The 25,836-nt window shown below is 47.1% G+C and overlaps 1 protein-coding gene across 2 annotated transcripts in view; it reads right to left on the reverse strand.

Annotated features, from left to right (window-relative positions):
- The window catches only part of NIPAL3 (NIPA like domain containing 3), a 50,493-nt gene that overhangs the window by 23,422 nt on the left and 1,235 nt on the right, over positions 1-25,836 (reverse strand). For both annotated transcript variants that reach the window (XM_045782107.2, XM_045782108.2), the window contains exons 2-5: positions 23,436-23,769; positions 5,154-5,222; positions 3,418-3,589; positions 688-747 (exon numbers count right to left, since the gene is read on the reverse strand). In XM_045782107.2, coding sequence (XP_045638063.1) covers positions 688-747; positions 3,418-3,589; positions 5,154-5,222; positions 23,436-23,528 — 394 coding nt within the window. In that variant the 5' untranslated portion in view covers positions 23,529-23,769. The remainder of the gene's footprint in view (positions 1-687; positions 748-3,417; positions 3,590-5,153; positions 5,223-23,435; positions 23,770-25,836) is intronic.

Raw genomic sequence — 25,836 nt, forward strand, 5'->3', positions numbered from 1 at the left:
TCTTTTATACCAGGACTTTCTAGAATGAGCCTGGAAGGAACATAAAACTACACTGCTCTCAGAACCAGCCCTGCTACCCCTGTACCCGGCCTCTGCCGTCAGAACCACCGCAAATCATTCTGAGTCTTTTGGTCTTGGCATTGTATATTTGCTCAGCCGGAGCTCTTCTTTTTTCAGCGTAAGATTCTTTTCTTTTTCAGCCTCCTGGCCCCATCTTGCTCTTATCCTGTACCAATGATTCAGAACAGTGGGTCCCAAACCTGGCTGCCTGAGCGAGTTCACCCGGCTGTGTGCCGAAGCCTCACGCTCTAATCCAGCTTGCGTAAGTAGCAAAGATTAACTTCCGACCTCCGTGTTCCTTTCCCGTTGGCTTTAAAACTCATTTAGGTAAAGAGGGTGCCTTTTATCAGGCCTCCTAAAATCCCAACAACAGATGCTCAATAAATATTGATTGGATGGAATGAAATCAAGCCCCTTTTCGCAAGTCTCACGATGATTCTGTTGTGTAGCCAGATTTGGGAACGACCGATGAAAAAACCCCGCTCTCGGGAGCCTGACGAGGGTGGGATATGCAACACAGAACGGAGCACGAGACAGATGATCTCTAAACCGGGGCGAGCTGGTTTTACAATGAACAAACCGCACAAGCACAGAAATAAGAACAGGGGCTCGAATCAGTGAACTTACTCAGAAAGTCTTTAGGTTTCCATTTTTCTTTGATGAATATGATTCCTATGATGGCGCTAGCTATAAAAAATACAAGCACAGGGAAAAGAAAATTGAGGCAGCTATCAGTCCAGTGGAGTCCCTTCGCCCTGGCCCTGGGGTTGACTCATTTGCCTTAGCGCTTGGGACTTCCTAACCTCTCCCTCTGGCTCCCCCAAACTCAGTCCTTCTGGTTCCTCTGTTAGTCCATCTCAGAAAGGGAGGCTCCTCTCTGAGCCTTTCTGAGGATTTCTACAAGTCCGGGAGCACTGGTGTGGAGTACTTGCGAGGAGACAGGTGATTTGCACAAGTTATTTTTGGTACGTCTACCCGTTGAGGTGGGTGCCATTATCATGTCCATCTGAAAAACGGGACACTGAGGCCAGGAGAGGGAAGGGAGCTGCTCGGGACCGTGCAGCTGGTCAGGACCGCCGGAGCCCAGGGCTCTCGCTCCTTCCATTGCCGTGATGGCCTCTGACACTCTCCCTCTTGTTCTCTTCTCTCCTCAAACTTTCTTGTCACTGCCCGGAGGGATGGGGCTGGCATTACTATGAACAGACCCGAATGGCTCTTCTCAGCTCTGCCTCTCTGGCTGTGTGTCCTGGGGTGAGTCACTACCGGGGAGTCTCAGTCTGGATCCGGCTCAGGCCAGCTTGCTGCTTGTGAAATACTCAGGGAACTGCCGTAGCGTGAGCGGCCACGGCGGTGGGCTTTACGCCACATACATCAGAAACACCACAAATGGGGTCTTCCTTTTCTCCTTTCCTGCTTTTCTGCCCCCTCCTTCCTTCCCTTCTCCCTCCCTCCCTTCCCCCACTGCCTCGCCCTCTTCTTTTTCTTCTCTCGTTTTCTCCCTCTCTCTGAATGTTGGCTCATCAGCACACCCCTGAGAGCACCTCCTTCTCTGAGTTATAAGGGCAATTAAAGGCGATAATGCATAGAAATCATGTGTCCACAGGAAATGCCCAATAACTGAGCTGTTATTACTACTGAGTACCTGGAGTAGCAACTGGTAAGTAACAGGTACCCAACAAATGGTGGTGATTCCTTTCATATTTATTTCTTTTTAATATCATTTTTCACTGGGTGACTTAAGAAGGTCTGAGAGCCCCTTAATTTCTAGCGACTGATACCTGAGAACCCATCAGTCTACTTCAGTCTCTTATTTTTAGGAATTTGATTAGGTGAATTACTAGAGTATTAAAATTCGGAGGCAAATATTTAAGCACTTGGTCACCTGTTTCTCATTGTGAGGAAAGGTTCCGAAGCCTTTTCAGAGGTCAGCAACGGGCAGAGGGCAAACCTCAATCCCTGTCGGGGCGGCACAGTGATACACACACAGAAAGTGGGCCAGAGAAGACAAGGAACGGCTGGGCCTGGGGATGGCTGCTTGCCTCAACTAAAGGCATTCCGATTATATTATATTATATTATATTATATTATATTATATTATATTATATTATATTTTTTCAAAATTCTTTATTTAAATTCAGCTTAGCTAACATATACTGCATTGTTAGTTTCAGGGGGTAGGATTTAGTGACTCATCAGATGCATATAACACCCAGTGCTCATTACATCGCGGGCCCTCCTGCACGCCCATCGCCTAGTTATCCCTTCCCCCTGGACCCTCTACTCTACGGTCAGGTTATATTTTAAAACAATAACGTGTAGAAAAGAGCACAGTATGTTGGAAGGCCTCCCTCGTCTTGTGGGCTGTGAGGGTACAAACCCTGGTCAAGAAACAGAGGGACTCTTCATGGGATCGGGAAAAGCAAATAGGTTTCCACTTCTTTGCCAACTCCTGGTAACTGGGGGGACTGCCTGAAGCTCTGAGAATTCTCACTATGAAGGGACGCTCTGACCGATGACATCTGCTGCGGGCACAGGTGGGGTGCGTGGTTGCTGAGCTTACCTGTGGGGTAGAAGGGGCCCTCTTAACTGCAGGAGGAAAAAGACTACTCAAAATACTTTTTGCTTTAAGGGCAGGGAAGAGCTTCAAGGCCGTGTGGGGCCTGCCAGCAAATGGAAGGAAACATTTCAACCCAAGTTCACGGTCCCCGCGCCTGTGTTCACTAATCAACATCTTTTATTTAAGAAGAAAATAATTCTTTTTTTCCTAATTCTACTTTATTTATGGAATGCGGACATCAAAGCTCCTTCGTCTTTTCCTTAGTTCAAATGTTCTGAGAGACTGGTTCAGGGATTACAGAAATCACAGAGAAATGGCAGGTGAGAAAGTAAACAATGCCTTAGAGGTGGTGTCAGCTGACGTAAAAAGATCAGCTGACGTAATAAGCTGAATGTGCATCTGTTAGAGATGTAAGATATCTGAACGCTACAAAAGCTTCGGTTATCTTGACAGAGTTCGGATGAAAGCTGCAAGTTTGTATCTTCCTTCTGCAGTCGAAATAGAAAGCAATTCTGATAAACTTCCTGAATCTTAACCAGATTAGGGAGCCAGACCGTCCTGCACCCCAGCCCTGCCGCCCTGTACCCGTTTCCTCATCTGTAAAGTGGGGATCATGACAGTGTCACCCTCAAAACGGAGGAGTAGAAGAATTCATATCCATAAAGTGCTTAGTGCAGGGCCGGTGCGTGTGAAGCCCTTCCTAAGGGTTAGTGACATTACCAAGCTGCTTTGTTTACTGAGTATGGTGGCCGCCCGGGCAGGTGGGTCCCAGGGAGTGGTGGCAGGGACCGGGGTCTTACCTATCACGGAGACAGCGCTGAGGGGCACGATCAGCGAGAGCGGAGCGAAGGCGTAGGAGGCGAACACGCCCAGCTCACCCAGCAGCATCAGGAACAGGCCCAGCCACCATGTCTTGGTCTTGAAATAGGCCCGGGGGTCCTTGGAGCCTGCCAGGCGGATGTGGCAGTACTTCTAGAAATCCAGGAAAGAAGGCGATTTGCCCAGATATTTGGGGAAAAGGAGCTATGATGTCTGTATCCCAAATCTACCCCTCACTTTTATTTGGAAACATGTGTCAGGTTTTTTTTTTTTGGAGTCCTGGCTCAGAGAAGAGGCAAGCAGTCCCGATCTCAATACCAGGTTGTCACTCTAAGACAGCTGTTCTCACACTGGCTGGGAAGCTTCAGACACTCCCCGGGGAGGCCTGGAAATGTGCATTTCTAACGCACAACACAGGCAGCGTGCAGTCTGCAGTGGGAGCCGGGGTCTAGGATGCCGCCCCATGTTCATCCGGCTTTGGTTTGAGTGTCTTCCTCTAACTACAATGCCCCGAAGTCCCCACACCTGGGGTGTCTGCTTGGCCGCACTCCCTTCTATAGACGAGCTGGCAGCTCTGCTGGGCAGCCCGGGGGTATCCGTGGACCCTGCACCCCCTCAGGTGGATCCTTGGCCCAAGTCTGGCCAGAAGTCTTTGTTCTGGAAATGTGCACTTGGGACGTAGAAAGTGGGGTGGTGACCAAGGAGAGCGGGGCAGTCATGTTGACTTAAAGGCCCACTGCTGCCACTTGCGGGGGACCGTGATGAGGGCTGCATAGAAGCAGATGCGGAAGCAGAGACGCTGCTCTGTAGGAGCAAGAGCATGAGCCAGACAAGCGGCCAGGACACCACGTGGCCTCAGAAACTCACGGGCACACTCTGGCACACGGGCGTGCGTGCAGCCGAGATGTACCAGGTTACCCACGCGTGTTCGCGTCTCTGATCCAGGGAGGGAGAGCGCTTCTCCGCAGCTAGAAGCTGGGCAGTGCCGCAGAGAGGAGTGGGCCAGCGCGCTGTAGGATTTAACCCGTCTGCAGGTGTCAAGCCTCAGTGCGGGTGTCCCAGAGCAGTCCCTGAGACCGGACTTGGGAGGAGGTAGTTGCTTTGGGAGGTGATTCCAGAAGACACAGGAAGGGAGTGGGAAAGTGAGATGGAGAAGGGAGCAGACCAGTGGAGGGTGCAGAGTGAGTGCCCTGGGCAACGGGGGCTCATCCCACTGGGGACCCTCTGGGAAACCCTGTGAACTCAGCTCAGAGTCATGCTACCAGAGGATGGTAGCCTGGGGAATTTACCCACGGACTCCCATTCCCCTCTGGCCAAAAGCTGCCCCAGGGGCAATAACCACCATGGCTGTCACCCAAGTCACACATGCCCGTGGAACCAGTTCCCGTGGTGCCCTCAGGAGGTCCTCAATCTATCAGCGTGCTCCAAACCACAGCTGCAGGCCAGCTCAGATGGGCCAGCTGGCTTGGCTGCCCCAGGCACTCCAGGAACTTCTAAGTAATAGAGAGCGCTGTCGTCAGAATTGAGGGTGGGTAGGGGGATGACGTGGTGGCCAAGACACTAGAGAGATTCTGGAACAACCCACAAGGGATTGTCCTAGGCCCAGCCCAGGAATGGAGTAGGCAACATCCCACAGTGAGGAGGCAGCTGGGCCTGCCCCAGACACCCCGGCTGATCAGCTCTCTGCTCCCAGTCAGTGCTAGGGACTGAGACTTACCTGTAGGTTAAGTGCAATGCTGACCACAAGGTGCCCGAAAATCGCCAAAAGGGCACCGATCAAGTTTTCCTGTAAGGAAAGTTCATAGGAGCAGATGTGAGCTGGGTCTAAGTTAAAGGGCCTCGGGGCACATAGGAACCCCCACTGTTTGCTGTCCCAAAACAAATGCAGAAAAACATCCCCCACAAAGCCACATCCCAGGCTTCTATTTGGAATTTTAAGGTTTACTACTCAAGGTTAATGCGGCTGCCTTGTTGGTTTACAAAACACTGCCCTGAGCTGGACACTTCCAGAAAGCAATGTCCTCTGCCCTCCAGTCACAATGACCTGATAAGGCCTAAATTGGCTCTGCCCTTCCCTTAATGTACGGACTCACTGCAGTCTCGCGCAGGAAAGCAACACTCAGAAATCAGAATTTACAAGAGAAACACAGGCGGGGGTACTGTTTGCCATTTTATCAATGGGGCCTTCATGTTCCCAGAAGGGTCTCAATGAAACTCTTTAAACTGGCTAACTTGCTTCGGGCATTTTTAATGATTTCATTTATAAACATTTAACTTCCGTCACCTTAAGAATAAGGTTCAGATTCTTTAGCATGGCGTCTTCTTTTAACTTGAAAAGACAATTACCAGACATATATTCACCGTACAATAATTAGGAAATATAAAGAAATGACAGGAAGAAGAACAGTCACAACAAAACAGAAAAGCCCCCTGTAATTCTAAACCCAGAGCTAACTACGGCAAACATTTTGTTATTATAAACGTTTTTCTTCTTCTAAAACTTTTTTCTGTCCATAAATTCAGATATGAATGACAATGTTATAGTTTATTTCATAAAAATAAGATCATAATCTGTTTTGTAACCTATCCTTTTACTTAAGATATTATAAACACATTCCCCTTTCAGGTATATTTAATTAATTTTTTAAAAAGATTTTATTTATTTATTTGAGAGAAATAAGAGAGAGAGTGACAGAGCATGAGTTAGAGCGGAGGGCAGAGGAAGAGGGAGAAGCAGACTCCCCGCCGAGCAGGGAGCCCAACACGGGGCTCCATCCCAAGTCCCTGAGATCATGACCTGAGCCGAAGTCAGACGCTTAACCAACTGAGCCACCCAGGCGCCCCTAATTCATCATTTTTAATAAATACCAAATAACTCCTCGTTTGGATGTGCCATATTTTATATCATTGCTTTTCCATTGTTGGATACTTAGGCTGTTTCTTTTTTTTTAAACACCGCTGTGATCGAATATCCCAGTGCACACATTTTTGTGCATTTATAAGGATGACTCCGTTGGGATAAATTCTTAGAAGGAGGACTGCTGGGTCAAAGGGCACTCGCCTCAGCATTTAAATCACACTATACTATATCCCCCACACACCCTCCAGGTTTTTTTCACCACTAAACACCAAAGAATGTTCTATCTTAACCAAATATGAATCCTCCCTGCCCCGCATGGGCCTTTTCCAACTCCCCCCTTGCTCAAGAAGTTCCTCCCTGTGAAATCTGCCAGTTCAAGGCCTGGCCTGGGCGCTAGCAAATCAAGAGTGAGCAAGAGAAAGGGTCTTGCAGTTTATCCAGAAGACAGGTAATTAGCAAGCGTAAGGCAGGAAGTCAACCTTCTGTCCTCTCTGCCCCCCATTTCCCTGGAATGCTGGGGACCTAGACAGCTAAGAAGGCAATCGGCTGTAGATTAGGGTGGAAGGAGGGAGGGGTTATTTACTGATGGAAACCACCATGGCTGTCCTTGACTTTGTCCCCAGCAAGGTGCAGCATTGCAGAATAAAGGAAAGATGCTGAGCGGAGAACCAGGAGACCTGGGTTCTAGGTCCAGCTCTGCTGCCTCATCACAGCATGACCTTGGATGAGTCCCTTCCCCTCATCAGGCTTGTATGTCCCTGTCTGGAAAATGTAGATGCTGGCCCAGATAACCTCCAAGGGACCTTCCAGCCCTCACCAAAGCCCCTGGGCAGGGCCAGACTGCCAACAGAAACCAGGCGAAGGACCAGGCCAGGCAGGAAACTGACTTATGTTTGTTCCACTTTGTGCAACAACTCATTAATAGAAGGTCACTGGGGGCATCTTATGGACCCAAGGGAGCTGGCTTCCACTTCTTCCCAAGATGGCTCTCATAGCCTGAGCTGCACTTCCTTGGTCCTTCTCCATCTCTGTTTTGTGTGTTTTTGTTGTCTCTTCTCAGGCAGAATTAAGCAGAAACCAGGTCTATCCTGTAGGATCACAGGATCTCAGAGCTGAAAGGGTCAATGGAGATCAACCAGGCCGGGGTTTCCCTGACTGCATTCCTAGAGATGTCAATGGAGCTCGGAGGCAAAAAGCACAACATGGTTACGTAAGTTTGGGAAACAACGGATCCTCAGTCCACTGCTTGGAGGCCCACAGTGCCCTGAAGGTTAGAGGCTCTCCCAGGCAGGTCCTCCTTGTCCACCCCAGGTGTCCCAAACCTACGAGGCTCTAGAACTCTCAGTCTGCAGACATCTGTGATGCTCACACCCGCCATCTTAGCCACATTCCCTTTCTTTTGTTAGTAGCACCCTGATTTTGCTGTGGAGCACTCCCCCACGCCCCCAATTCTCCCTGTACGGTCTTGTTGGGACTGTCATTCCAAGTGCTCCATCCTTCCCTGCACCACGATGGGCCTATGACCCAAACTTGACCCACGCCAGGCAGGTCAGAAACTCTCTCTGGGGTCCAAATCTTTTTTTTTTTTTTTTTAAGAAAGTGTACAAGTTGGGGGGAGGGGCAAAGGGAGAGGGAGAGAGAGAATCTTAAGCAGGCTCCACACTCAGCACTCAGCATGGAGCCCAATACGGGGCTCAATCTCACAACCTGGAGATCATGACAGAGCTGAAATCAAGAGTCAGATACTTCACTGACTGAGCCACCCAGGTGCCCCTCTGGGGTCCAAATCTTGAACAGAGAAGCATGAAGCCTGAAAGAAGTCTGAGCTCATTGCTGCCCAAGGCCATGCCTGGGCAAGTCAGGCCCCAGGAGCCATCCTGGTGCCCATGACTTCCAGAAGCCTGCTTTTCTAGCTCTTCCTTCCATTTTGGAAACAGTCCCACGTCTTTTTTGCTTAAGAGCTGGTTTCTTTTACTTGCCCCACAGAGCTAACTGAGTCAATGCTTCGCCGTACATGGTTTGGGAACATGTTCATAATTAGTCCAACTCCTAGTAAGCATGAATGTTCATTTCTTCTTCTTTGTCTTCTTAGGGGGATGGCTTTTGCAGACAAAAAAAGGCTATCTGCATTACTTTGATTCCTTAAAAAAATTATATTGGCTATAAAAGTAACAGATTCATGAATCTAGTTTCTTTTAAACAAAATCTTACCAGGGAACTAAGAAACTTGTAAGTCTAATAAACTGCACTTACGAATATAAGGAATCTGATCTCTTAAACAGTCCAGTGCTCTTTACCTACAATATGTTCTATTATTCCTTTCAATTTAAAAAGCAAATTACAGAACTTCTGCTTCCAGCAAGATGGAGTAGACTTACATTTTCCTATGCTTCCTGCTCTGTACCATTGGAAACCTTGGACATTATATAAAAGCAAACACAGGACAACTCTGAGAGGTGGACAGAAGAAGGCAGACAGGCTAGGGAGCTGGGGGCCTGAGGAACGACATGGTGGTGGGTTCCCTGGGTCTTCTCTTTACCTCACAAACCTCAAACTTGAAGCTGAAGAAACAGGCAACTTGGAGTATCAACAAGTATAGACAAAAAAGCTCTAAGAGAGCCCGTGTTGTCTAGTCAAATGACCAGGAGATGAGCAGCCAAGCAAGACAGAAAACTTTAAGACAAGTCCTGTTCCAAACATCACAGGAAAAAAAAAAAAAAAAAAAGATACCCCCACCCCCACACCAGCATAAGCCAAGTAGGGGGGCTAGATTTCCAGCCTTTCATGGCTATAACAAGGCACCTCAACTCACAAGCTGGGATTATCAGAGAAAGCCAAGGAGGGATCTGGGGTCGAGTGATGAGGCACCCCCTGTCCCCACAGAGTGAGAAGAGCCCACATGGGGAGCCTGGACTTGTACCCCCAGTTGGCAGCAATGACGCAACCTTCTCCTACTGGGTGGTGTCAGTGGGGGCCTGGTGGAGAGACAGGACTTTTACCATTATACTTTCACAATTATACCCTCCCAAAGTTGGGGTTACCATTTGTAGCAAATTGCAGTGATGGCTGCCAACCGTTTCTCTCACAACTCCCGTCAAGAGGGGGGAAATTTTCCCCCCACCACTTGAATCTGGATGGGTTTGTGATCAACAGCATGATATGCAAATGAGGGTTGGGGACTTCTGGGCTCAGGCCGTATAATTTCTACTTTTGCACAGAAGGAAACTCAACCACATATAAGGAAGTCCAGCCTATCCATAAGAAGAGAGAGGCACCCTGTGGAAGACCAGCTATACAAGGAGGCCTGGTCAACACCCAGAGAAGAGATAGGCCCAGCCATCTCAGCCAACTGCCAGCTGAGTGAGCCATCCATCCCAGCTGAGGCTCCAGGCATGAGTGACTCCATCTTGGATTCTCCAGCTCTAGTCCCAGCCGAGCACCCTAGACAACACTATATGGAGCAAAGAGGAGTCATTCCTGCTGAGCCCTGCCCACATTCTTTGTTTCTTAAAAAAAACTTTATTGTAAGAACACTTAACATAAGATCTACCGTCTTAACAACTGAGGTGTACAATGTAGTGCTGTTAACTGTAGGCACAAAGATCTCTAGGATGTATTCATCCTTCATAACTGAGACTTCACGCCTGTTGATTAGCAGCTCCATTTCCTCACGCCACCAGCCCCAGCAGCCGCCATCCTCTCTGATTCTATGAGTTCGACTCTGGTAGACTGCTCATAGAGGTGGAATCATGCAGTCCTTGTCTGTCTGTGACTGGCTTACTGTCTTAGTTCAGGCCGCTCTAACACATACCACAGACTGGGTGACTTAAACAATAAACATTTATCTCTCATAGTTCTAGAGACTAGGGAAGTCCAAGATTGAGGTTTTGGCTGATTCTATTCCTGCTTAGAGTTCTCATCTTGGTTTGCAGATGGATACCTTCTTAGTGTATCCTCACATGTCAGAGAGAGATTATTTCCCTCTTGTGTCTCTTCTTATAAAGCACTAATCTCATTCATGAGGGCCCCACTTTCATGACCTAATTATCTCCCAAAGGTCCTACCTCCAAAACATCACACTAGGAATTAGGGCTTTAACATATAAATGGGGAAAGGGTGGTGACAAACATTTAGCCCATAGCACTTATTTTACTTAGCATTACGTCTTCAAGGTTCATCCATGTTGTCACGTATGGCAAGATGTCTTTTTTTTACAAGGCTGCATAATATTCCACTGTATGTATGCATCATGTTTTCTTTCTTCATTCAACTATCAATGGACATTTAGGTTATTTCCATATCTTGACTATTGTGAATAGTACTGCAATCAACATTGAAGTGCTATTATCTCTTTTAGATCCTGATTTCAATTCTTTTGGATCCTGTCCAGATTCTTGACCTGTGGAATTATGAGCAGTGAAATGATTGTTGTTTTTAAGTTTAGGTTTTCGGGTGGTTTGTTACACAGCAGGAGCTAACTGATATATTTCCTTAATAAACCAGGCTCGCTTAATGATCCAGCAATTTTTGTCTGGGACTCAAGATCTGATTCTATCCCAGATATTCACTAATAGGTGACTTTCATCTTCCATCTGATTCTCGAGTGTGTATGATTCTACTGCTTAATCCCCCCACCCCCTTTCTTTGCCCAGCTACGTATTTTAACGTCTTCCCATTTTAATGCCTGCCTCTAAATATTCTTTAAGGCCATTCTAGAAACCTAGCATACCTTTAGTTAACCCATCATTTACTGAGGTAAGATTCACAAATCATAAAATTTACCATTTTGACCTTTTTAAAGTATCTCATTCAGTGGTTTTTGGTATATTCACAATGTTATAAGTGATGTCATTGATAAAGTGGTGGAATAGAGAATTTCAGGAACCCATCCCCTCAGAAAAATAACTAATGCACTGGCAAAAACCATCAGAATCACATTTTTATAAAACTCTGGAGTCTAGCCAAAAACGTGTAACAACCAGAGGAAGGCATGGTGAAGAAACAAGCTGTTGCTTTATGGTACGAAAGCACTGTGGCATTTTAAATCCCTTCCACCCCAGACCTGTGGCAGCCACAAGGATGCAGAGAGAGCAATATATAAAATTATTATTATTATTATTATTTTTAACTGTGCTTGTGGGTTCTGACCTGTCTGGTAACCCCTGAAGCCTTGGCACAGGGCTTGTTTTTGTTTTGTCTGACGTGGAGGGATCCCAGGGCTAGGGACAGATTCTCAGGCTGTTAATGACCAAAGCCTTTAAAGGCACAAGTATTGGCTGTGTAACAGCTTGGGGCAAGGAACAGTACTCAGGATGAGCGATAGGCAGAAGGAAAAGCCTGGGCAGGAGTAGTCTGGGGAATGAGATACATAAAGGATAAGAGCTTTCTTAAGTCTCCACGTATACTGAGGAATTGAAAAGGCCATGTATGTGGCCAGGGCGGGATGCATGCTCCAAAAACACCTGAGAAAACAGTAGCCTTGACCTCTGGCTGGCCTTCAGGCTGGGTGCAAGCAGGGAGCAAAGGCTAAGACAGAGTGAGCGGTGAACGGCCTGGCTCAGCATTGGAAGGCCCCAAGACACAACCAGTCTGCAAAGAGTGGGAGAATTGGGGGAGGGTTTTTTCCTCTTTTTTTCCTTTTTTGGCTCTAGGCGGTTAAGGAAACTGTCAAAACTCAAGCTGACCACTGAACAGGAACAGACGTCATCAGGCTGCCCACACAGAGGACACAGACTTTGCAAAAAGAGTTTAGAAAGATCATACAACAAGAAACACTAATAAACCACAACAAGCAACAACAACAAACAGGATGCAGATCTGATTTCTACAGTTGCAACGTAATATTTGAAATGACCAGTTTTCATCAGTGTTGTACAACCACACCACTCTCTAAATCCCGAGCATTTCCACCATCCCAAAAAAGAAACCCCAAACCCACTGGCAGTCCCTCTCCACTCCCGGTCACCACAGCCCCTGGCCACCACTAATCTACTTCCTGTCTCTATGGACTGCCTATTCTGGACAGTTCATATAATAAATGGAATCCTACAGTATGTGGTTGTGTCTGGTTTCTTTCACCGAGCATAATATTTTTAAGGTTCATATGTTATAACATGTACCTGTACTTCCTTCCTTTTTATGGTCAAATAATATTGCATCAATGGATAGAACACATTCTGTTTATCCATTCACCAGTTACATTTGAGTGATCTCCACTTTCTGTCTATTGCAAATGATGTTATTAACATGCTGTACAAGTTTTCATACAAACATATATTTTTGATTCTCTTGGGTATCTATAGTGACTATTTTAACTTTTGGGGGGAAACTGTCAAACGGTTTTCCATAGTGGCTGCACCTGTGTACATTCCCACCAGCAGAGGACTCCAATTTCTCCACATGTTTGCCAACACTTGTTATTTTCCTTTTTACTTATTTTTTTATTTTTTAAAGATTTATTTACGTATTTTAAAGAGAGAGAGAAAGAGTGAGAGAGTGTGGAAGCCCACACCAGTGGGAAGGGCAGAGCGAGAAAATCTCAAGCAGGCTCCCCACGGAGCACAGAGCTTGACATGGGGCTAGATCCCACAACCCTGAGATCATGACCCAAGCTGAAATCAAGAGTTGGTCACTCAACCAACTGAGCCACCCCGGCGCCCCGAGGAGGTGTTTCTTATGGATGAGCAAAGAAAGTGGTGGATAGAATCTACTCCAGGGGAAGATCGTTGAAATGAAGCAAATGACTTGGAATATTACATAAACTTGGTTGATAAAGCAGCAGTGGGGTTTGAGAGGATTGACTACAATTTTGAAAGAAGTTCTACTGTGGGTAAAAGGCTTTCAAACAGCATCCCGCACTACAGAGAAATCGTTCATGAAAGGAAGAGTCAATCAACGCAGCAAACTTCGCGGTTGTCTTATTTTAAGAAATTGCTGCAGCCACTTTCATCTTCAGCACCCAGCACCCTGATCAGTCAGCAGCCATCAACATGGAGGCAAGACCCTCCACCAGCAAAAAGACCGTGACTTGCTGAAGCTCAGATAATGATTAGCATTTTTAAGCAATAAAGTATTTGTATTTTTATTTACTTTCTTTAAAGATTTATTTATTTTAGAGAGAAAGAGAGCATGTGCAAGCAGGGGAAGGGGCAGAGAGAGAGGGAGACAATCTCAAGCAGACTCCCTGCTGAGCGTGGAGCCCAACGCAGGGCTTGATTCCAGGACCCTGGTAACTGCTGAACTGCCTGTTTCTTCTTTCCGTTCTGTCCATTTTTGCTTCATGTATTTTGGTGTATACATATTTTATTTTTGTTATATCTTCTTGATAGATTGACTCTTTTACCATTACATAATGTCCTTCTTTGATACGCATAATAATTTTCATCTTAAAGTCTATTTTGTCTAATGTTGGTATAGCCAGTCCAGCTCTCTTTTGGTTACTGTTTGCATGGAATACCTTTTCCCGTCTTTTCACTTCCTACCTCATTTTTGTCTTTGTTTGTTTTTTTAAGTGGGCTTCAATGTGGGACTTGAACTCACGACTCTAAGATCAAGACCTGAGCTGAGATCAAGAGTTGGATGCTTACCCGACTGAGCCACCCAGGCATCCCTCTCATTTTTGTCTTTGAATCTAAAGTGAGTGTCTCGTAAATAGCATATACTTGGATTCTGTTTCTTAAAAAATCTATTCTGTCAATCTCTCCCCTTTAATTGGAGAGTTTAAGTCATTTACATTTAATGTAATTACTGATAAGTAAGGATTTCTGTTGTTTTGTTTTCTACATGTCATGTCTCTTTTTGTTCCTCAGTTTCTCCATTACTGCCTTCTTTTGTGTTAAATAGATATATTTTCTACTGTACCATTTTTTAAAAAGATTTCATGTATTTATTTGAGAGAGAGAGCACACACGGGAACAGGGAGGGGGGCAAAGAGAAAGAATCTTCAAGCAGACTCCCTGCTGAGCAGAGACCCCCCCCGCCCCACCCAGTGTGGGGCTTGATCTCTTAACCCATGAGATCATGACCTGAGCTGAAACCAAGAGTCAGACACTCAACTGACTGAGCCACCCAGGTGCCCCTCTAGTGGACCATTTTAATTCCCTTATCATTTCCTTCACTATTTATTTTTGAGTTATTTTCTTAGTGATTGTGCTGGGGATTACAATTACCATATTCAAGCATGTGATAAAGCATTTATAATTACATTTGTATGTACAAATACTATAGTATTGTATGTATAGTATTAAAATATATGTATTGAGTCACCTGGTGGCTCTGTCAGTGGAGCATGCAACTTTTGACCTCAGGGTTTTGAGTTGGAGCTTACTTAAAAAATCTTTTTAAATAAAATATATGTATTGCAACACAACATAGGCAATGGTGTAGTAAAATTAACAAGATGTCAATTTCCCCAATCCTTTCTAGATAGGTTAATCCAACGTGCCTCTAAGTGAAAATTTATCAGCATAATTGATAATACCTTTTCGGTAAACTTCACAGAAATTGTTGAGGAGAACACATGACCCCAAAATATATCATTTTGGCATATTGATTATTTTGAATTAAAGTTAAGAAACAGCCAGTACAAGAAGGGTACTCGGAGCCCCCTTTTGCCCCCTGAAAGCAGGAAATAAATCTCCCATGTGAAAGGTACTTTCCCAATATGTACCAGGAGGAAGAGAGACATCCTTACCACCAGAGAGAGGAAATTTAGGGCCAAGAAGGCTATAAAAACAAACCTTGTTACTACCTCATTAATTTACTACCCCAAGCCCAAATCCCTTTGTCTTGTCAATTCTTCACAAATTTATTGTTTCTTTGTCTAAAAGGTATCAAAGCTGCCTGCTTTGGTTCCTTCTTTGAGTATCATCTCTTTGTGGTTCCCATATACATGAAATTAAAATTTTCTCCTATGAATCTGTCTTATGTCAATTTAATTATTAGACTAGCCAAAGAATCTAGAAGGGAAGGGAACCTATATTGCGAAAGCAAAACAAATCCTGTTCTCAGCACCTCAGCTATAAAACCCAAAACCTGCAACAGAACGGATGTTAAAATCTGTCTCATTTTAGCAATCAGTAATATTTGTCTTGAATATTGGGGGGGGGGAGTCCCATTCTTCTCATTTAGATATTCATTCCTAATACAATAGATAGATATTAGATATTAGATATTCATTCCTAATACAATGTTATTTTATGCTTAATAATTATCAAACTTTATATTACATTCACCAATTGCTTTTATTCAATCGTATCAATAAAGAACTTCTGGATTGAGTCGGTACTTCTGAACCTGTTAAAAAGAAAACCAGAGGCCCAAAATGGCACCACTTATGTAAAATCACCAAACTGGGGCTTAATACTTAATCTAACTGAAGCTTTATCCTCCTCCAGAAAGGTCATCTTAATGGGTCAGTCAGGAATCTTCTTTTTTTTTTTTTTAGATTTTATTTATTTATTTGACAGAGAGACAGCAAGAAAGGGAACACAAGCAAGGGGGAGTATGAGAGGGAGAAGCAGGCTTCCTGCCGAGCAGGGAGCCTGATGCGGGGCTCGATCCCATGACCCTGGGACCATGACCTGAGCTGAAGGCAGACGCTTAACAGCTGAGCCACCCAGGCGTCCCCCCAGGAATCTTCTGATCAGCACCAATAAGGTAATCTGTCACATGGGCCCTGTCTATCCCCCAAAGGAAGATGAGGTAATGTACCTAAGAGGACCTGTTTGTCCCCAAAGGAAGGTCACTTCACTTGAAATAATTCTTTTTTCTGTTTAGAACTTTGTCTTACCTTTAAAAACTCTTCCCTTTCAGGGCACCTGGGTGGCTCAGTCAGTTAAGTGTCCAACCCTTGATTTTGGCTCAGGTCATGATCTCAGGGTCATGAGATCGAGCCCCAAGTCTGGCTCCACACTCAGCAGGGATTCTGCTTGAGTTTCTCTCCCTCTCCCCCCTCCCTGCACACACATGCATACACACGTGCGCGCGCTCTCTCTCTCTCTCTGGAATAAATAAATCTTTAAAAAAAAAACTCTTCCCTTTCTGTAGCCCTTTGGAGCTCCCCTGCACTTGCTAGACGTGATGCTGCCTGATTCATGGATCAATTAATAAAGTTAGTTAGAGCTTCAAAATTTACTTGGTTGAATTTTTGTTATTTCACAAGCCTTAGGTCAAAGAAAAATTAAAAAGTGAAATTTGTACATTTTACATTCTTTCTTTTTTTTTTTTTTAAGATTTTTATTTATTTATTTTGACAGAGAGAGAGACAGCCAGCGAGAGAGGGAACACAGCAGGGGGAGTGGGAGAGGAAGAAGCAGGCTCCCAGCGGAGGAGCCCGATGTGGGACTCGATCCTGGAATGCCGGGATCACGCCCTGAGCCGAAGGCAGCCGCCTAACGACTGCGCTACCCAGGCGCCCCTACATTCTTTCTTATAGACAAGTATGATAAGTGTCCATAAAATGTTTAAGTGGTAAAAGCTAGACACTGTCTGGGGACAAAATTCTGTGGGGGACACATAAGGGAAATATAAAAGTAAGGAGAAAAGGGAATGATGTAAAATTTCCCACTGCTGAAGAGGAGCTTTTTCAGAAGGCTGATGGTAGATATCAAGTGGGCTTTATGTTCCAGGCGCTATAAAAAAAATACTAGAATTAAAATGTGCCAGAAATGACATACTTGGCAAACATAAACTTGCAACCCAAGTTTTAAGTTTTAGATGTCAACCAAAGGAAGAGTGAGGCAATACACGGGGAGCCCTTCGCTAAGTGTGCCTCATTAAGGGTACAGACAAAGACGTCAGCCTCATGGAGGCCGAGATCGGGGGCCAGGCAGGCACCGGGCCCAGAAACTCAGTTTACCTACGCAAATGATAAATGGTTGAAAGGAACTGCCTTGGGCAGGTAGGAGACAAAAGGACTCTGGTTCTGGTTCTGACAACACCTCACAGGCCTCCTTCCGTTTATGGTGAACAAGGGTGAGCCAGGAACAGGCTCTAGCGGTTGTGCAGAAAGCTGAGACCAGAGCGAGGGCTGTTCAGAGGACGCGTGGGGGTCACACAGCTACAGACAGCTTCGAAGGTGGGCCGGCTGGGAGATGTGCTTCATCTCCACCGCTAGCTGGCACGACAGTGCCCCTCGCTCAGAGCAGGTGCGTGGCCCTCCTGAGGTCATCGGGAGAAAGCGCTGAGCTCGGGAACTTGGAATTAGCGTGAACCGTATAAAATTGCCACTGTTCAGCCGTTCTGACCTATACAAAATGGTAGTTTCATACGGTTCAACCTATAACTGGTAGCCGCTATTTTATTTTTACCCCAAGAGACCAAGCTGTCCTCTGACGAGATGTGGACGAAATCCACAAGGCCGCCTGACAGTGTGTTGTTAACAACTCGGCGGGTGGAAGTAAAGTGATGGAGAAGGGAAACCGGCTGCTGTCGCCACACACACACACACGTCAATACTGTTTCGGGGAGGAGGGGGAGGAGGGCCGAAACCTAGAGATAAAAACTGTAAAACTCACAAGGAAAACCCATCTGAGCAGCAGGAAAACAAGGTTAAAAGGTTCCTAGGATAATAAAGGCAGGTGTTTCTGGAGTATTTCTATATCTACACGTTAGGTGTGGTGCGAAGCCCTTTCCAGGCCTTTGGGCCACAACCACCTGATGAAGTGGGAACAGTTATGAGTCCTAATTTCTGCACCCAAGTCAGAAGGACTTTACACGTGAACAAAGGAAGGCCCAGAGAAGTGCAAGAACTTGCCCAAGGTGGGGATGGGAGGATTTGTGTGGCTCGAGGCCTGATTTCCAGTCTCCTGATGGTTTAACTACTCCAGACCGTCTCCCACTGCGTTCTCTCAGGTGTCTTTCAAAGGTGGCAAAGTATACTAGGAAAAAAATAACCCCACCTCGTAAGTGCGACATTCCTACTAGTGACATGGGCAGCTGAGTTTCTTTTAGAGGCCGTTTCCACCAGCATATTAATCTCCATGCATAATAACTGGCTACGGACAGACAGGGTTAGTAACAGCACAATATAATTAAATGTCCTTTCATCCAGGCATTTCAAAGGGCTTCATCAATGTTAATTATGCCCCAAGCCCTTGTGAAGTGGTGCTTGGTTCAATCTGATGAGCATTTAAAGTCAAGCAAAGGCAATGCCACCGGCCCAGGGGTTACACAGTTTGAACACACACCCATGAGCAGCCCTCAAGATACTGGCCAAAGAGTTGAGGTGCACAGAGCTCCTGACATTAAGCTCCTCCTCCTGTAAAATGGGGGTGCCTGCGTCTGCGGGCAGGGAGGGATGTGAGGGGCAGTGCCTGAGTGGCTCCTGCCTCTGGACGAGCCTCCGTGCTCCTCTTCGGCACAGGAACCACACCAGGTGTGTTGACAGAAGTTATCCAAAGTGGTACGTGTTGGACAAGCCACGTACGTGGAAGGCTAACCCAGAACAGGGATTCGACCCTGGACTCCGTGACTCTGTCCCAGACTGAAACAACGGTTTCCCACCGAGGGCCGGGTTGTGAGACCCCCTGGTGCTGGCCTCAGGCCAGGCCTTCAGCGCGACGTCTTTGGCTCGAGTTCCTTCACCCGCAATGTCAGGCGGGGAGGATGTACCTGAGGCAACATCCAGTCCGGCTCCCTACCGGCTCTCGGCTTCACTGGGCAGAGCCCACTGAGGTGGGAGGGAGGGGAGGAAGGAGGCAAGGGCCATCCTCATCTGGAAGGCAAATACCTCAGCGGGGGCGCTGCCAGCGGAGGATCTCAGCTGCCCGAGAAGGACCAAGACTTGGCCAAAGTCACAGAGCGCGCATGCGCTAGGGGCAGGGCCAGACCTGAACGGGTGCCCCCAACACTTTGGTCTCCAATGTATTACAGGGGAGGAAGTAGTGAGGCCTCCCAACTATCAGGACCTTATCCTTGGGACACAGGTAGTCCCCACCGGGACACCGTGGGAATAAAGGGGGCTCCATTAATACATGTGGACCTGAGGCCCAAGCCAGGACTTCCGGCCACTGTACGCGGAGTGCAGACTGGGCGTGGGAAGTGCCGCTGGCGAGGGAAGTGGGGTGAGGGCCACACGAGAGGCAGGCAGCAAGCTTTCACACTCTGGGGCTTGCTCGGCGTGACATCAACAGACCTCAGTATCAAGGGTGGGGCAGCGAGACCAAAGTCCCTTCTCTGTTTCCGCTTCCCCGTGGGGACGGTGAAGACCAGCAGCTCTGGGCTGGGGTCCTGCTGCTGCCAATTACCGCTGCGTGACTTCAGGGGAATTACTGTAACTCTCCGAGCCTCAGCTTCCCCCCCTGAAAAATGGAGCGACTGTAAGCGCTCACGGGATTGTCACCTTACATGAAATAAGGCGCGCGTTGAAAGACCAACCGGCACATAAAAAGCACTAACACAATTCTAGCTTGTTCCTATTCTTTTTACAATTTTCCTTTTTATTATCACTATTATTAGCAGCAGCTCTAAGGACCGTTCTGGCTCCAAGAATTGATCTTTTATCAGCTATAACTCTGGGAAATAACAGTTTCCAGAAAAGCAGCCTGAGGTCACGGAGGCAGGAAACCTTGCTTGGATAGTGGTATCTGAGTCAAACCAGCTCCCATCTCCCGTTCCAACATCTGCCTTCCATCCGCCAACAAGAGCCTCTATTTAAACACCATGGTGATAAGACCAGTCATCACTTGCTATTTAAACTGACCTCCCACAATCCCTTGGGCTTGAAACTGCCAAGAGTTAAGTATAAACTGCGTTTTGGCTTGCTCTGAGGGTTACTCACATTCAAATCCAAGAGAGGCATCAGTCTGGCTAACCAGGCTCTGCTACCCTGTAATCTGACTTCAGGCCAGCTCCCTGACGCTTACCTTCTCCAGCAGGGGAGGCATTACCTTCCCCAGGATTGCCATTTCAACGCGTAATCACTGATGCCGGGGAGAGAAGAATGTCCAGAATGGCTGGCACAGTGTGGGCAGCGGGGAGTGGTGGATAAAACACGGGCCTTGGCAACGCACAGACTCAATTTGAATCCTAGCTTTACTACCTATTGACTGTGTGGCCTTGGGTAAGTTACTTAACCTCTCTGTGCCAGTTTCCTAATATGTAAGATGGGATCATAATAGTGCCTACCTTATGGGGCTTTGTGGGGATCAGCACAATCCCAGCCACATAGTAAACTCAACCAATGTGCGCTGCCATCGTGATCATGAGGATTACTATAGTAACTGGAATTGGCTATGGAAGCATGATAAAGGACCTATACTTTCCTGCCAGGAAAACTGCCAAAGGTGATACTCCAGCGGGAGCTGGAAGGATAGGTAGGGTTTCTATCGGCAGAACCGGGGGATGGTGCTGGCAGCTTCAATTTCCTTCATCTGCACATTCAGGTCATCCTTGTAACCACCCCTGTCAGATGGATTTAAAACTGACCTGCAGAAGAGTTGCACGACTTTCCCCCAAGTTATAATGATAGAAAGCGAGAGAGCTAGGATTTGACGCCATGATTCTAAAGGCCATGCTCTTAACACCTGTTGCCTGTTGCCACCAGCCGAGGATCTCAGCTGCCTGAGAAGGACCAAGACTTGGCCAAAGTCACAGAGCGCGCATGCGCTAGGGGCAGGGCCAGACCTGAACGGGTGCCCCCAACACTTTGGTCTCCAATGTATTACAGGGGAGGAAGTAGTGAGGCCTCCCAACTATCAGGACCTTATCCTTGGGACACAGGTAGTCCCCACCGGGACACCGTGGGAATGAAGGGGGCTCCATTAATACACTTGGACCTGAGGCCCAAGCCAGGACTTCCGGCCACTGTACGCAGAGTGCAGACTGGGCGTGGGAAGTGCCGCTGGCGAGGGAAGTGGGGTGAGGGCCACACGAGAGGCAGTCAGCAAGGCAGCTCTCTACCTTTGTATCAAATTCTGTCCTGAGGGGAGGAAATAGCTTCCCCCACCTCCCTGCTAGACCATAAACCCATTCGCGTAAGCGATATCTCAATTATTTATACAGCTCCCCCACCCCACCCCACGCAGGCATGGACAGCAGGTGCTCAGCTGAAATGCCTATTTGCTGAACAGAGGAAACTGAGGCCCGACTCTTCCAGACTGAGGCCAAGCCTCCAATGCCAGGAACCCCTTGCGAGGCTGCCTCCTGGGCAAGCTGGCCTGCTGGCTTCTCTTTCACAAATGCCCCCTCAACACCCCCCGCCCCCAGCCCCAACAACCAGGGCAGAGAGCAGGGCTGCCATTCAAGGCAAACGGGTTGGTCCTGACTTCACCTCACGGACCAAGTTGGACTTGGGCCTCCTCAATGTTTTCCTTGCCCCCAAAATAAGAGATGATTTGGGGGCAGCCTGACGTCACAGCCGATATCACCATCTCCACTAAGAGCCACCCACAGGGAGGGAGCCCCAGAAACCTGCTCGCTGTGTGACTCCACCCCCTGCCCACCACAGATTGGACCCGGGCCGACACCTGACCCAAGCTGGGCCAATCAGGTCTTCCCTCTGTCCAAGGTGGGGCAAGAGTCTGAATCCTTCCAACCCCCACCGCCCTTCCTACCTCTGGTTCCAGCGGCTACCCTGTAGTCTCACAATACTTTTCTCTTTTGCCTCATCGCCTCTGAAATGCGTTTTTATTCCTTGCAACCAAAATAGCCTTAACAAAATCAAGGAGGGAAACAACTTCCCCAGCCAGAGTTAACCACACCTTCCTCTGCTTTAAGCACCTTCATCAGCTCCTCTTTGTAACTGCGGGCACTTCTGAGTCAAGCACCCCCTGCATGCCCACTGCATGGGCTAGGTACTTTTTCATTGATGCACAGGAGTGGAGGGATGAGGGATGGAGGGAGGTATTATTACTACCCCCATTCTAGCCTTAACAGAAGCTCTGAGAGCCTAAGCCATATGGCCAACGACACTCAGCTAAGAAGGAGCAGAGCAGGGGTGCGAATCCCTCCCTTCTTCCTTCCCTTCCCTATCCCCCTCCGGGGAGCTTCAGTTAGCTCCTAACCTTGCCCATGTGCCTGTCTCCCACTTCAATTCTATTTTTTTTTTTTTTTTTTTTGAGAGAGAGAGAGCACAGCAGGGAGGAGCAGAGGGAGGGAGAGAGGGAGAGGGAAAGAGAGGGAGTCTGAAGCCGACTCCAGAGCCCAATGCCAGGCTGGATCTCACAACCCTGAGATCAGGACCTGAGTGGAAACCAAGTGTGGGAAGCTTAACCAACTGTGCCACCCAGGTGGCACCTCAATTCTTAAGCGTATTGGTAGAGTCACCATAATTGATTCACCTCTGCTCTGGCACGAAGGTATTTCTGTAATAAGTAACTGAATTAATTTGTAATTAAAATGGAAACTTATTAGAAATCCCATCTGGGAGAGTGCTGTGTGTTTTCTTAGATTCTGTATTTGTCTCTTTGGCCTCCATGCATCACAGAACCAACTGTATTTTCTTACGTTCTGTATACTTGATGCTGGCATTTGTGGCCTGGCTCACCGGGCACTGGACCACCTCTCCCAGGACTAGCTAATTCTCAGAGACAGCAAAGGAGCATGGACTGCAGCCCTGTTTACAGTCACCCCCAATTAGAAACAACCTGAAGACCCAGCAATAGGGCATCTGTCCAGAAAATTTTGATATGGCAACTCAACGTAGATGATTGGGCAATCATTCAAAAAGTATGCGTGAAATCACTACTACTCCATGACATGGGGAAATACCCCACGCATAGGCTTAAGTGAAAACAACCAAGATACAAAACTTTCTGTACAATCTGATTCCAAATGCGTAACACCAAAAAAAAACCACAGGAAGGAAATACCCTGAAATACAAACAAAGCTTGCCTCAAAGTAATAGAGTAGGGGATTTAAAACGACAACAGCAAATCTTCTAAGGGGGAATGCATCCCATAAATATTTCTCTTTCTATTTTTACGTCTTTCTCTAACCCCCTATTTTTATGTATTTCCACCAGCGTTTCTTTCCTCTGGATTACACGTTCTCCTACCCGTGGGGTGGGGGGGGGGGCGGCCTGCCTGTTTCTGCCAGTGACAGGCACGCAGACCCTGGACGTGCCTGTTAGCCAGTGCTGTACTGTGTGAGTCCCTTGTTAGAAAAACACGACATTTCAAAACCATAAAAGCTCTTGCCTTGTAGGAGAAGGGAAGCTCGCTGAGCGGGTGGGCGCTGCTCGTGGGCGGCAGCTGGCGCAGCTGCAGGGCCGCGCCGTGGGCTCGGTCCATGGTGTTCTAGAGGCACCTTCCCTGGGCCAGGCCTGGGAGCTGGAGCAGCTGCCGCTATGCGGGGCCCAAACTGGAGACCATCTTTCCTGGCGGTGTTCACCTCTTCTCCCCAGCCATCGGAGGACTTTGCGGCTCTTCTGGCTGACGGACAGCCTCTCCCGCACCTCCACGGGGAGAAGTGCCAAGTTCTGTCTCTCCGGAGCAGATGGACAGGGGTGCGATGTCTTATCTTGGCGGTGCTCTGGGGGGTGGGGGGAAACATTAAAAATGCATGTACAGGGAGACATAGAGCCCAGCTTTGTTACCCAAGGAGGGAATACTGTGAGGACAAAACACACCCCATGATGAGAAGTGAAGCCTTTCAGAAAATTGTATCATGCCTTTGGCTCATCTGCCTCAGAACCTTTTCCCCTGGCCCATAAAAGTCACCTTTTCTCATCCCCCTGCTTCTTTCCTCCCATCACATCCTAATTTAAATCCTTCCTTTTCCATAGGCTCCCCTATACATAAGAGATGGAATACTGCCCTCGTCTACCTCTCCAGGCCTCCCAAAAAATATCCTGCTGCCACGAAAAAGGAACCATCTGTGTTCTGACTTAGGGAGGAAAGAATGAGAAGAAAAGCGATCGCTGTGGATGGCAGAAGAATTGAGCTGCTACTGAGGGTCAGCCGAGCACAGGTGAGGTAATGCTGGGCCCCGGGAGAAGACCTGTGGGACCGGATCACATCGGCTCTGGGAGACTCAGGTGTCTCATCTGTAAAGTGGGGGTAATAATGTGGCCTCAAGTAAAATCCTCAGTGACAGTAATTTGGACTGTCATTGTTAACTTTATCGGGCTGATATTTTCAGCGCAGGGCAAGCTTTTCTACCAAATAAGGAAGAAAGATGAAGTATATTCTCCTAGGGTTCTGGGAGGCATGACCAGAACATCTTACCACAGTGCTAAGGGCTTCTTTGAGGTCCTCGTATAGTAAAAATTAAAACAAAACAAAAAAAAATCCATTCAAATTTGGATTCCACTACAAAGTCTATGTTTTTTTTTCTTTTTTTCAACACGGGGGCATGAACTCACCACCCTGAGATCAAGACCTGAGCTGAGATCAAGAGTCAGACGCTTAACCAACTGAGCCACCCAGCTCCTCTGTTTATTTTAATATAAAAATGTTATAGCTTTTGATCTGTCATATGCTACCTGCTTGCCTTGGCCAAGTCATTTAACTTTGCAGGTAGTTTTCTCTGCTGTGAAATACAGATAATAACCTTCCTACCCCCGCCACCGGGTTGTTGTGAGAATTTGATGAAATAACGCATGTAAAATGCATGCACAGCAAATGGCTAATGAATGGCAGCTATTATTAGTATTAATTTTATTCTTATCACTTAATTATTGAATTTACCCACAAATATTCCTTTCTTTCATGCATTCATGCAACAAGTATTTATGGAGGGCTTACTATGTGCCAAAAAGATACAGCCTCTGCTATGCCCCCAAGGCTTTAGAAAGTTGCCTCCTGTGTCCTTTAACTCCCAGTTCCTTGGGTTCTCTAGCCCTGCCTCCAGGAATGCTGGTTCCTGGTGTGAACAGCACAGTCATACGTCACAGGGCTAACACTGTGTCCAGCATCTGGGAGACACTGGATACAGGGCTTAGCACTGGGGCAGCCACGAAGACCATTTGGCTCAGGTCTCACTTTGTTGAAGGGCCTCAAAATTAAATTATTGCTGCTGCCTCCAGATGAAATTATACATCTGGTATATATTTAATACCTTAATTATATATATACACATATACATATGGTACATATATATATACAATATATACACAAGATACACTCATCAGCCAATTTTATAACTCACATCCCAAAACCAGACCTCTCTGACTGTAAAGACCTATGAATATTTGCAATCTTGTGTAAAGCATAATTATTCTTCACGATACTTTTATGTGTGGGTGAAAAGCATGACTGTGTTAAATTTATGTATTTTAATGTTTTGAATATAGCAGCTTTAGGAAGGAAGAGTGGCCCTGAGAGAGGCGTCCGAGAGACCCTTGCAGGCTTTCAGCCTGGACTGGAGCCCAAACTGGGGAGGTGTGTGAATTCCCTGTTCAGCTGCAGCTTGCCAAGGTCTGGCCCAGAGCCAGGCATGGTGACTTCCATACATACTGACTGAGTGGCTAAAGGCAGGCTGGTGGAGCACCTGGGGCAGCTCGCAGTCAAGAATGGAATGGCTTACTCAGGCCTAATCAACCACAACTCCAGAGATACAACAGCCGTACCAGCCCCGCCCACAGGATGTCAGAGAAAG

Source organism: Ursus americanus, chromosome 33 (genome assembly GCF_024610735.1).
Source record: "Ursus americanus isolate L20-20 chromosome 33, mUrsAme1.1.p, whole genome shotgun sequence".
NCBI classification, from domain to species: Eukaryota; Metazoa; Chordata; class Mammalia; order Carnivora; family Ursidae; genus Ursus; species Ursus americanus.